The 13,839-nt window shown below is 41.7% G+C and overlaps 1 protein-coding gene across 3 annotated transcripts in view; it reads right to left on the bottom strand.

The window, feature by feature from the left end:
- The window catches only part of RARB (retinoic acid receptor beta), a 91,617-nt gene that overhangs the window by 12,850 nt on the left and 64,928 nt on the right, over nt 1-13,839 (bottom strand). For all 3 annotated transcript variants that reach the window (XM_041411511.1, XM_041411509.1, XM_041411510.1), the window contains one exon: nt 6,659-6,819. In XM_041411511.1, the coding sequence (XP_041267445.1) occupies nt 6,659-6,819 (161 nt within the window). The remainder of the gene's footprint in view (nt 1-6,658; nt 6,820-13,839) is intronic.

The following is a 13,839-nucleotide window of genomic DNA, read 5'->3' as shown; positions in this document are numbered from 1 at the left end:
TCTGTTACTTATGATTGCAGAGGCCATCTGTACAAGGAATACAAATGAACTTAAACATTTCCAAATGCCACCCTCATTATTCTTCCTTGCCATTATATAATAAGTGCATTGAGAAAGACAATTTACAGTTGTACCCCAGGAAATATAAATGAACAGTGGAACAAGAATATTGGGTCCTCCTCTGGAAAAAGCAGCACAATATTTGGAACATAGTTTCACATACTTAAGGTCTTAGAAAATTGGTTCTGCTTAATTTCTTGGCTCTGTGGCTCTGCTACAGCTTTCTGAAGCTACAGTCTCCCATGACTTAAAGAGCATTTATTTACATGATGTTAAGGAAAAATCCCATGTGCCTGGATGAATGCTACGTGCTTGTTTGATGGTGCATCCAACATACACCCCCACTGCTGGAAGTGTAACATGGACATTCCGGTGGCATTGTTCAGGGAATGTTTATATTCACCTACCTCAAAGTCTCCATAATTTTCTAGGGTGCATAGGAAACATGTGTTAAGTTTGTGATCAAACTCACATTTTTCATATATTTAGAACAACCACTTAACCCTTGAAAAAGGTGAACATGTCAACCAAGAACAGTCTGACTCAAAATCTGCTTTGACCCATCTGATGCCAGCCCACCAACACTGGGTGTCATGAGAAGACCTGGTGCGCCCATTCCAATCAACCCAGGACTCCAGCAGAGTGACAAGAAACAGGTAATGACAGAGCTCTGAAATACCCAAATCTCCTCTCTTTCTTTCTGCCCTCACATGCCGTGAATTGTCAGCGTTTGGTCCAATGCTATTTAGGATGCAGCCAGTGTGATGGTATCCCCCAACCCCCTGTTTCATAAGCCACCAAATTCAGTGTGCATTGCAGCTGCCTTCAGCAGCTGGGTGATCTCCTCTTCACTGCAGGAGGAATTTTACCTATAAAAATGCCCAGGCAGTGGCTTCCTCTCCAGCCGCAGAGGAAGCCCATGTGATCAGCTGCCTCAGTCTCAGCTGGTTGAAGTTAAAATGTTAAATTAACTTTAAAATTAAAGTTAAATGAGCAGAGTCTCAACCTAAAAGTCTAACAGACATGGCAGATTAAATAGCCATCAAAAAGCATTCAAATTACACAGATCACACTTCCTTGGAGGAAACATTTCCAGTGAGCCTGCCACCACCACTGCTGATGGTGAGGACATCCACCTCTTAGAAAACCATTGAAGCCATTATCTTGTCAGCTTTCTTTGGTTCATGGGAAGGACACAGGGCTGGAAGAGTTTGGTGAGGCAATGTGGAGTGAGCTCAGCTTGGCTGTGATGCTCTGGACCCCATCCCAGTGCTGCCTTCACAAGACACCACCACTACCATCAGGCATGAAGGGGAAAGTCCTGACGGGTCCCCAGGGCACCACCAGCCTGACATTCACCCTCACTTGGAACAGCTTAGAGATTTGAGCCAGGAATATTTACATTAGGCCCTAACTGGAAAAAATAAATGCTGACTGTGCTGAGCAGTCCGAAGGAGCATGCGTGCTCTTTCCTGCTACCCATCTCTTTAGGGGATAATTAATTCATTTCATCATTTCTATTTGAATTTTTATTCTGGGAACTTCTTCTATTTTCTTTTGGGTTTTTTTAAATGACAAAAGAAAATGTCTTTATAATGCTAAACCTAAAGAATTGCCTTCAAAATGGTCCAAAACTAATGAGTTAACAGTGATTGTAATGCCCTTTGAAACATTTCTTTCGGCTGCTGGAGTATGCATCTCTCAGATTTATTTTATTTCATCCTCAAGGACCTTGGTGAAATACAGTACATTGGAGGAAAAATAAGATCAAGATGTGCAGTCATTCAGGCTGTAATTAAATTTAATAGGCAGTTTATCCAGTTCATAGAAAGATGGCATAGCAGAGAGCTACACAAAGCAGAGCCTAAAGCAGGAAATCATTTTACAATAGGGTATCCATCTGGAAAAAAAGACGTTGCATGAAACCAGCAAGTGTGAACGAAATCTTCATCAGTATCATATGAGGTTACTTTATCATGCTGCAGTGCCAGCAACGGGAACTTTGACATGTCTTCTATTAGGAGTAATGCACGACCGTCGTAACAAATGTAAATCTAACTCTCTATTTGCAAACTGAAGAGAAGGGGCAGTTAATAAAATACAAAATAACCAGGTGTTTTGTTATGCCAGGTTCCAGATCCCTCAGCATTGGAGCTAATGTGGTTTACACATTACCTTTGAGATGCTACAAATGGAGAAGAGTTTTAGCATTCTATCTGTTAATGAATGTCAACACTAGTGTCACAGGAAAAAGAGCTGGATTTTTAGCAGCATTTCTCAGTATTGAAAAACCAAAACTGACTCAATATCAATGCATACGTTGAACAATAAAACACGGGGTTAAAAAAAAAATGCACAACAGAAACAAAAACTCTGATTAAATTTGCCTGGAGATCTCCTCTATCCATGCTGTGAAAAAGATGCAGACGCTATGACTTTTCCTGAATATTTTACTGAAGTGGGTTTTTGGGTGTCTTTTCCAGGAGCAGTCTCACATGTTTTTCAGGCCTATGCACCAGTGCACATATGGTGGAACAATACTGTAATACACCCTAGTGGCATCTTTATCAGTGGAAAAGCCCAACCTTGCTATGAAATCCAATTAAACAGCCATTTTTGCCACATAAATTGATCCCATTTTTTCCATCATTTTTGTTTTTTCATTGCAGGCTGCTCTGTATCCACATTAACAATATGGGATGAGGTACTCATAGAAACATACACAGCAGCAGAATCCCTACTGTCTTTAAAATCCACTTTACAAAGGAAACAAGGCTCACAGGGGCACTCTGCCCTAATCAGGAACACTCGTGATGCCTCTTTAGTAAAAGCAGCAATGCACTCCAGCTCCAGCGAGTTCACTGAGGACCACGACACATGTCCCTGCTCAGTCCCAGTATCAGGAGATATACACATATTATACATATACATATATATATATTCCTCTGCAATGGCACTGAACAATAGCTGTGTAACTTCTAAGACCCAGCACTTACAAAGAACAAAATGCTGTCAAGGTGTGGAACCCCTTCACTTGCAGCTAGCCAAGAGCAACCCAGGAGAATCTGAGCAAGGGTCTGCAGAGCCAAAATTGTTTTCTGTTTTATCCTCCCTTTATCACAAGGCTGGATGTAACACAGCTGTAGACTTACAAATAACACCACTCTCAAGGGACAAGCAGTATAGTTACACTCAATTATACTATAAAGTATGACATCTCCAGAGAAATTACTCAGGCACTCTCTCTTACCTGGATGACAGTAATAAAACAGATCTGTTTATGATGGACTTTTGGAATCCATTACATTTAAACAGCTTGCTGACTCTCATCATTGGTAGAGCTGTACTTGTCACTGCCCACCAATTGCAACTGTTAAGTCAAATGACTCAGGGAATTTAATACAAGTGCTATTCTCCCATTATTTTAAGTAGACTTCTATTAACTATGCAAAGCATGGGGCCACTTTTTCTTTCTAAAGAGCAGATGGATATAAAAACAGTAATTGAAAATGCTTCTCCAAAACCATTTTTAACAGGTAAAAACACACAATGGAGGGGAAAAAAAAATCACCATGTAACCTTTCCCTCTGGGAAATGCAGGCTGCAGCGCTGAAGAGTGAGAGGAGCCAGATACATGAGCCAAATGCCTGAACAGATTTTTATTTTTACTGTATCTCTGTAAGGTCTTTTTTACTTTACACTCCTATAATTTTTTTTCTTTTTTTAGCAACAAACACAATCTTCTTTTAAAACAGTCTGAATTATCCTGTAACCAAAGGCACTCAGGGGCTGCTCTTTCAGAACAGTTTCTTCCATCCACAATCCCTATCAGCACACAAATGCAAGGCTCACAAAATTCAACAGAATCCACATTGTTTAGAAACACTCACTTCTCACCTCTCACTTAGAGAATTAAATTAAAAACTCTAAGGTTATAAAAGTAATCTGTGTGCTCTGTAGTGTGAGCACGCCATGCCTCACAACTGACAGCACGCAGAACCAGACATAAAAGCAGGACTGGGGGCAATCTTCTACGTGTACTAGATTGTTACTATCAAAAAAAGCAGAGTGGCATACAGGCTTTTAGCCTATAGGCTCCCCTTGGACACAGCACTTAGAAAAAGGGCTCTGTGCTCCTTTGTTTTTGATTTCTGGTCTCTGCTTCAAGTGTCTCAGATTGCTGTCAGAGCCCTGCTGTTTGATCAGCAGCTCAGTGGCGGTGTCCAGGCATCAGAGCAGTGCTCTTGTGATTAGCACACACAGCTTCCACATCCCAGATCCTCTTGTATCCTCAGTGCTGCAGAAAGGATTATTCCTTGCCCCTGGGCTGGCGGGCAGCTGGAGGGGAAGATGACCCTTACTGCAGCTCCAGCGCCACTCAGTCCTTCCCACATGAGCTCTTAACACCGAAGTCCTACATAAAATGCTGAAGTGGCTGCCAGACCTTACCTAGATATTTAAACACTCTGCATTTCCCACAGAGTATGAGAATGCAGCAAGAAGACATTATTTAGCACTGCTGCTATTAGTTCTGATGCAGTGTTTGAAGGAAGCTGTATTGCTCTCAAAGATTCAAGGTAAGCCAAAAATAACTCTTTGAGTATAATTTTGTTATTGCAACTTGTACCATGGCAAAGCAGGAGGGAGCTGAGCCCTGTGCAGCAGTTCCCTGCTTTGGACTTCCAACAGAGCAATGCTAAAAACAAGAAATCTGCCCCAGGCTGTCCCATCAGGCTTGAGATATGAATGACCAATATCCAGCCTCAGAAAGAGTGCAGTCAAATCATGACTACTCGTGTTCCATAGACAGACCAGATTCATCTGCTCATTACTGAGATCCAGGTGCTCTCAATAAGGGCTCTGAAATTCCAACAGGGACATAAAATCCCCATGAGGTTCAGACAGAACCTAAGGAGGAAGGCATCAGCAGTGGGTGTGCTGTGCAACAAGACCCTCTCCAATTTCATCCACTTGTATCATTTCAAGAGCTAAAAGATTAATGATACTTCAGCATCCAGTACCTAATGCAAGTGTAGAGGTGCCAAGGTTTATCTTTCAAGCCTTGAGGATCTCTGGCAATTACCAGGGTGCAGCAGAGTACCATCCCACCAGCTGCAGTGCTCTCTGCTAACCCCCAGGTAAGGTGGAAATACAGAGTAATGTGTTCCTGCTGGGAAGGACCAGAGAAACATGGGAAGGATGGGCTCCTTCCCCAGTACTAACCACTTGACAAGGGGCTCAGATTTCAATGAGAAAAGTGCTTGTGAAAGTACTTTCAGCAACATGAAAAACGTGCCTTTTTCTAAAATCACACCGTATGTGCTTGCTTTTCTTGTACTTACATACCAAGTCTTACACTCAGACCTCATTTTTGAGCCTTGCACTTTGTTTTGTAAATAGATTAATATGCCATTAAAAAAAGCACCCCGATTGCTAAAACAATGAATATTGATGGCACACAGGGATTTGCCTACATCACTCTGAGAAATGTAATGTTTATTTCAATAGCAGAAAATTTACTCAAGCCAGAGAGCAATCCAGTGATAGAAGTGTTTTACCTGGCCTCTGGGGATTGGTCCCAGATCTTCAGCTGGGGCTGGAGGGCAAGAGCCATGGAGGCAGCTATCTCCTTGCCCCAGTCATGTCACTCCTAAACTCCTGCTCTCAGCAATGAGAGCACATGCTTTACTACCTCAGGATATTTTGCACATCCCTCTGAAACAGCCAGTGCTGCTGCAACTAGCAGCAAGCCCAACCCAGCAGTCATTTCTCTACTGATAAGGTACTAAACATTACCTAATAGTTATTTTTAATCATCTCTTTTATCACTGGATTTGCAAACTTGACATTGAATTTTCTTTAATCGATTAATATCACCAACTTTCCCTTTATTTAGCAACATATATATGTATAGAAGAAAAATTATTTCCCTGACTCAACTCTGGAGAAATTCCCATAATACTGAGCTTCTTGATGGGGGGGCTGCTTTTTCACTTGTAAAAGCAGCAGAAGTTTTTGCTGTTATGGGATCTTTTGGTAGACTGGGAAAGGATGTGTAATTTTTGGGGTAGTCATGTGCAGAGCCAGGAGCTGAACTCAGTGATCCTTATGGGTCCCTTCCAACTCAGGATATTCTATGATTCTAGCAATAAACTGCAAATGAGCATTTTGGAAACTGTTTTACTTAAACATTTCATATTTTCCTTGACCTTGGTCGCTTTGGGACCATCACCAGTAATCCAGCAGCATTTAAGAACTCCCTACACCTGCAAAGTTGTAATCTGCTGATGCACGAGCAGAGATCACGTCTTTGGAAGCCAACAAATTTCTAATGAATGATGGAATGTAACTGACTCATGGTCTCAGAGCTGGTCGTTTGGCTGGATTAATCCTCCAGGAGCCTCTCGTGACGCCGCTAAGTAGCGCTCACAATTTCTCTCCCCAAGAGGCAGCCTTTGCACACACACCTCTGTTTTTTCCTGGCTTAGGAGGTGAAAAGAGTGAATCTACTGCTCCATCTATTTCAAATGTCCAGAGCCTCCAAAATTCACATCATCCAGGCATACCCAGAACACTTTGTGCCTCAAATCATACTCACCGTAGTGTATTTTCCCAGCTGGCAGAGTGAGGGGAAGGTTTCCTGGTGAGCTTTTCGGATCTTCTCAGTGAGATCATCTAACTCTGCTGTCATTTCATAGTTTTCTGTGGACTCCTGCTTTGAAGGTTCCTTCTTCTTTTTGTTCCTGTCATTTCTGACAGCTGCAAGAAAAGCAGAGATACAGATCACATGGGGTAATTTGGATCAACCTATGTTGCTCTTGCTGCTCTATTTCAAATCACTGTAAAATGCTGCTATTTTAAACCACATTATTTTAGGTTAATATAAAAATGTTATATGCACAGAAGACATTAACTCCAGCTTACTCATTTAAAAATAATTTAAGAACTAAATGTAGTGAACAGTGATGAAACCAAACTTCCACAGGGGTTTGTTGTGGGTGTGCCATCACAATCCCATGGTACCTGCCTTCCAGGAAAGTCTACTGCAACTTCATGTGCACAGTGTCTCAGTAACCTTGTGAGGTGGGATTTTTTTCACTGTAGAACTACAGTTGTGCATGGTGGATGGTGAAGTTCTCTGCAGTGAAGCAGTCGCTATTTTATTGGACGTGAACAGCACTTAAAAAAGGCAGCAACTCTCTTTCTTCTTAAATACATCAGCGTGGAAGATAACAAAGCCCCATACTAATACAAACTCCACCAAACAGAAGTTATTTAAAAGGAAAGTTAAACGTGAAAACAGTAAACAAAAGAAGATGTAACACGTTAAACCCATGTTCTGAAGATCAAAGGAGAAGCACAAACACTTGAAAGAGAAAAAATGGCAGCGAAGCTATCTAAAGTTGCTTGCCATCTGCTTCTGCACTCAGATCAGCCTTCTACCTTCCCCCGGCCGTGGGGGATTACTGGAAATATGCATTGTGCTCACTCGTGCTGTAATTGATTTCCCACATATTTGTGTTTTGTAATAAAATATGACAGCTGCTCCATCACCATGCTGCTCTTTGTTCTTTTAATGAAAATAGCTTAATTTTACAAAACGTGCCCAGGAGATAAGTCCATGTCCGCAGTATTGCCAGTAATTGTGAATTTTATCAAGAGTCTTGCTGTTAGCTAAAGCTAACGTCTTAAGTGTAACCAGATGCATAAGGCTTTACAACAAAGCCAAGCAAAATCAATCCCTCTCCCTGAAGGAAGACTCCATGTCAATATTAAACACCCTGAAGACTAAATCTTACTGGATAAATAAAACCCATCTTAACACTGTTAGTATTCAAAACCTCACGATATTTAAAACAAGGTCCTAAACTCAGAGGGTGCAGCTGGTGGGTTTGGCACACGTGAGCATGGCTGGGGATTTTGGATGGCCAAAGACCTGCTGATTCTTATTTGTACTGTCCTGCCCCAGAAAGTGCATCTATCTGTGCCACAGGGAGGAAAGCACAAAGCCACCTCCATCATGCCAGCTCTTTTTCCCTGTGGGTTCCCCAGGCCCATCTCCACATCTTCTGTGGTCGCTTCCTACATGCCAGTGAACCATAATAATCATAAAGAGCAGAAAAAATAGTGGGCTGGGAAAGCATCAGAGTCAGAGGCATCTACAGAAATAACATATTGTGTGTAATAGAAAACAAGGAGCAGAGATGTGGAGAACATTGCTTCTCCTTCACAAGGCCATTAGGCACATAGTCCATGCAATCTATGGCTCTGGTCTTCTCACTAAAGGTCTGAATTTGCAACTGAGAGAATTCTGACACCAGTCATTCACATTTTAAGCATGAACTTGACTTAACTGTGTGACAGGCCCTCACTGAAGTCAGTCATGGGCTTGGCTGGATCAGGGCTGGGTGCTGACCACCCCACTGGATTGAAACCTAACCTTGAACACCATCAGTTTTGGTGTTTGGAGAACACAGACCCAAAGGAGACCAGCAAGAGTGGACCAAAAAGGTTATTCCTTGCAAAGGAACAATGACCAGTGTAGTCAGGTTTAGGGGATAGACTGGTGCCTCCCCACTTTTTACAAGTTTTCCCCTCAAGCAAATGCTCTGATTTGTTTGCTGGACCCCAGGACAGAGCACAAGCACCATGTTTTGCACTGAAAAAACATCCAAGACCCAGAGCAATGTCTCAAGTGCTGCAAATTGCCACCGCACTTCAGAAACAAATCCTATTCACTGCTGTACCTGGGAGATAAAAGAGTTCCTTAGAAAATTCTGTAAACTCTACACAACCACAAAGAGCAATAAACCTTTGTCACAAAGCCCCACTTATAGCTCTACAAGCTGATTGACAAATTTGCCTCAATAACTACTTCTCTCAACAGTTTTGAACTCATGGAAGATGAACATTATTCAGGCCAGGCTTCAAAGTGGCCAAAGGCTCCCAGAGACCAAGAGATAGCTCTGGCAGGAATCCTGTCATTCCCCTTTGCTACCCCAGCACTGCTCCTTCTGCAGTGTACCTGAAATCCCTTTCCCTCCAAAGGCCATCAGAGGGACAGCTGCTAATCAGTCCTCATCACCAAACTGGCCCAGCTCTGTCCTCTTTCTCTTTTAGTGCAAATCAGAGGGTAGAAATGGGAGAAGTAACACAGCCTGAAAACATTTTTTGTTCCTCATTAACTTTCTTATATGATTCTGATAGCTTTTAAAATAATGAAAATCCAGAATAATATATATCTTCTTACTTTATTCATTAAGACTGCATCAGACATTCAGTGTTTCCATATTCCCCGTAAGATAATGGATTAAAGTGCTGACGTATAACACCCAAACTCCAAAAATATAAAGCATTTCAATAACACCGAACTATTGGGCAGATTTAACTACTGTTATAAATCAACATAAAAAAAAAAAAAAAGCTTAAGACAACACTATGTTTAAAAGAGTTAAATAAAAACATAAACACACACACACACATTTACGCAGTAAATTTAAAAACCATCACTGCTCTGGGAACAGGAACTGTCACACCGCATGTGGGAAGGGTTTTGGATTACAGCTTATGCTTATATTACATAAATCACACCTTTTGGTATCTTGATCTTTACATGCATATGATCACATCAATCCCCGATGCAATTCCACTGCCTTTTAATGATGATACGCTCGTGATGAATCTGTGTCACAGTTAATGCTGCCGTAGAAAACTCAGGTTATGAATTTCATTACTTGTGCACTAAATTCTGACTTGATGGCTGCATTAATTAGAAGCTCCCAACAGGGGACAGTATGGAAGCTGTCTTGCCCTATGAGAACTCTTGGAAGTTAAAGAAAAATAAGTAAGGTGGTAGGGTGGGGAAGGAGAATGAAAAAAGGTGTACCTTGATACGTGAGGAGGCCAGGTCTTGGCACGTCTCAGAAGGCTGAGTGACACACGCCCACACCTGTGCACGTCTGCTTCAATCTATCTTCCTGTGACAGCTTCCCTGTCCCCTTGACACACAGGCCAGGACTTGTACTTCCACACCCAGAAACCTCCAGGCAGCCACAGCAGGGTTTGCAAGCTGGCAAAGATACTTTCTGTTGCCTTAAGAACTAGCCCCTACCTTCAGATGTTCAGCCTCCTCCCTGATGGTAGGGGGGCAGAACATAACATCTTGTCCTGCTCAGTCTGTTCTCCTCACCCCAGGATTGCCATTGCTTTTTCCTTAGTCTCAGATACACTTTCCCTCTTCTGCTCAAAGCGATGGATAGGGCACAAAAGTTGCATGAGGGTCAGATGCATTCTTCAAGGAAAGCAGGGCCTGCTGTAGATGGAACTAAGTATAGAGAAGACACAAACAGCTTCTCTTGGAGAACCCCAGTGCTCTCATTTAGTAACCTTGCAGCAATTCTCCTGCCTGAGTGGGGTCATTTCAAGCATGTCCTAATGCAGGGAATCGTCCAGTCTTAAACACAAACCCCTCAGGTCCACCAAACTTAGCTACTGTTTGGCTAAGGATAGCTGGGATCCACCCCATGAGATTTAGACAGTTTCTAGGCAGCCAGGTAAAATCACGGAATAGTGAAAATTTGTACATCCATTTGTCAAAGGTGGCACAAACATGTCCAAGGGAGAAGAACTTGCCACTCACAATGCAATTTTTCCTACTACTTGCACAACCTGTGCTTCCCCAGATATCCAGAAGATACACAGACAGCTCCTTCATGTATTAAAATGATTAATCAGCTATAAATTCATGATTTGAAATGCTATCACTGCAGTTTTGCCTCTTGGAGATACCCGTGACCTTTGAAGAGCTCTGTGTACTAGTTAGCTGGTTTTGTTCCTGTAGCAACAACTACTAGTGCTTCCAGTCAGTTTGCATTCCTGTAAAACCACACTTCTCTTGTCCCCAAATATTTTGGAAGTTACTCGTTAAGCTAACAAACCTCAAAAGCACCATAAAGCACACAGAGCAAGTCAGTAATTGCACAGCACTGGGCACAAGGTCGGTCTGCAAAAAGACTCCTTTTGTAAAACCCAATGAGGAGAGAAGCGAGAGGTGAACTGAGGTAGGAACGCTGCAGACCTGCCAGTTCTCCCTTCTGGGCAGAGGCTCACTGTCCTGCCTGTCCTCCTGCTCCTTGGGAAGCCACCTGCCCCTGTCTGAACACCAGGCAGCCTGGGCAGGGCGATGGCAGCCATGGGGCCAATCCCCAGCACTGCAGCTGGGAAATGCAGCAGCACCAAGCTGTTTGTTAGGGTGGAAACCCACAAACCTCCACGCTCCTCCACGCTCTTGTTTCTCTAACTCCAGAGGCAGCTGCTACAAAAATTCTAATTCTGGCAGAAGTTAGCAGCTGTGGCCAATTTCAGTCAAATATTTCAGTCAAATAAGCAAAACGCTTACTTACTGCCAATGCCAAGTGTGCTCCATCAGCTTAAATGCCCAACATATACCACACATTACTCTCCAGCAAACTGTGTTAAATGGTATGGAATGGCAGTCCATTAGGGCATCTTTCCCAACAGTCACCTCGGAAAATTTCAAACCAAGGGAGCCTTAGCAACCCTGCTGCTGCTGAACTAGGCTGTCTGACCCCATGGTCCAAAGCAACACCCAGCTGCACATCCCAGGTAGATTCCAGGCCCAAGAACTGGTGGAAGAAAGCACAAAGATGAGGGAACTCAAGGAGTTTGAGTTTCCCATCTCCAAGACACATAAAGGAACAAAACAATCATCTCAAAAGCAGCAAAATCACACTAGACAAACTGGCGAGCCATCAATTCAGGATGGTGGGACTCCTGTTCACATTAACAGCAGTGCAATTGCAAGCCAAACATACTAAAATATGCAGAACACCAGGTAGTTATAAATAGATTCTTTTCCTAGGTCGTGATTTCCAGATGAAATAATGTTTTCTTTTAGGCAAAACAGCTCAGTCTTAAAAAAAGCCAGGAAACTATTTTAAAACAAATTTCCATGCCAAAACTTGGCTTTGACATATGGAGAATGATTGGAGACAAAGCCCATTTCAAACACAAAACTCTCATTTCTAATGGACAAAGCAAATAACAAGTACACAGTTGTGTAAGGGGCTTAGAAAACCAAAACACATTGAAACCTGCATATTTTGTAGCTGATTCTGAGAAATCAACCATGTCAGCTGTTGGATAACAATCGCCAGAAGAAAACATCTCAAATTAAGTGAGATAGTATCTCTCTACAGACACATATCAAAATTAACAGGGAGCACAGAGAAACAATCATGGAAGACATTTCATAAGCACCTGGCACGCTATCATTTTTCCCCAGGCACAGAGCAAGCACATCCATTACAGAATTCGAGCCCGCCCAGGGTTTCCTATTGAGAAATAACATTCAGCTATGGCAAACCCGCCCCGGCCAACGCGCCAGGAACCTCAGTTCAACCACAGGGGAACACACCACAGATCCAGAAGACATCGTCCTGTCGCCTGCCTTCACGTACTCTGCCCCTTCCAGCCACTCCTGGTATTTTTTTTTTTAACCTTTTTTTTTTTTTTCTTTTTTTGAGGAAGGTAAATCTGAACTCTGCCTTGCAGCTTTGTATTATTCATTACATAATTGCTATGTTTTATTAGAAATATGATCTATTATAACCTTGAATATGGTAACTTAAATGACATTGAAAATTAGATTATTCTGATTATTAGAGAAGTGAGAAAGGTACTAAACATTTGTAAGGCTGATAATCAATCAGTGTACCCATGTGAGTGCAATAAAAATCAATCAGGAGCTAGTGCGTTTAAATCTAATTTTTTAAGCATGACATTTTCTTCTGAGTTTCTTTTTTAAATGTCACCCTCTTCTACAACAGTGATTGATTCTATCCCCAGGGATAGTTAACTCCAACTGTTTTATTCATTGCACTGAGCTCTTGTATCCAGTCTTTTCTAAATATCAATTTAATGACAACAATAATATTTTTATCAAAATGTGAAATTCAGAAATAGGCATTCAAAACAGCAAGAAGCACAGCAGCACATTGAAGCTGCTACAAATACCAGGGACCTTTTAACTAGCAAACAGTGTACTTTACTTAACACAGAAAATGGTGGAATTTTGTGTCCCTCCCATTTTCTTTTTCCTTCCATAGAAGACAAGGCCAAGGATTTGCTTGTTTAAAACATAATTCATTTAGAAATGTTTCAGTAGTGAACAATGAATCACTGGCTATAGGGAGCCTGTGAGTAATTACCTATGCCTTCAAAATAACCTTATTAGGCTATTGTAAGTATAGGGGAGACCTTTGATACCTATAGCCTAAGGGCCTCTATTTTTCCATTCATGCACAGGGGATTTATATGGTTATATCCTGACGAAAGCAACACATCTCCCATTTATGTGTGAGGATAACTGCAGGGTTAATATATCAGAGCTGAGTTATAAGAACAGGTTTCATTATATGAATGAATGATACAAATGGATGCTCTACAGCTTTATTTAACTGGCCTGAAACTTCACCTGTGGTTTCAAGGATTCTCATCAGTCTGAACAATTTTATTTTAGACATGAAATTTGGCACCTGCTGTTGTCACATCCCTGAAATATTAGTAAGTGGAACGAGCAAAAAAAAAAAAGGAGTTTCTAGTCCTTTAAAAAAACCCAATACCATCTGAAATCAGATGGAGGACCAAAACTGAAAAGCCAATGCAGCACAACAAGCTTAAAAAAATACCCTTTGAAATTAGCTGAAAGGTATGCCTTTGACATTCTTTTATCTATTTGTTTTAAATTATTATTTATTT

Source organism: Onychostruthus taczanowskii, unplaced genomic scaffold (genome assembly GCF_017590055.1).
Source record: "Onychostruthus taczanowskii isolate IOZ18803 unplaced genomic scaffold, ASM1759005v1 scaffold36, whole genome shotgun sequence".
Taxonomy (NCBI): domain Eukaryota; kingdom Metazoa; phylum Chordata; class Aves; order Passeriformes; family Passeridae; genus Onychostruthus; species Onychostruthus taczanowskii.
Note: the sequence above shows the minus strand (reverse complement) of the source record. Positions and strands in the feature narration are given on the sequence as shown.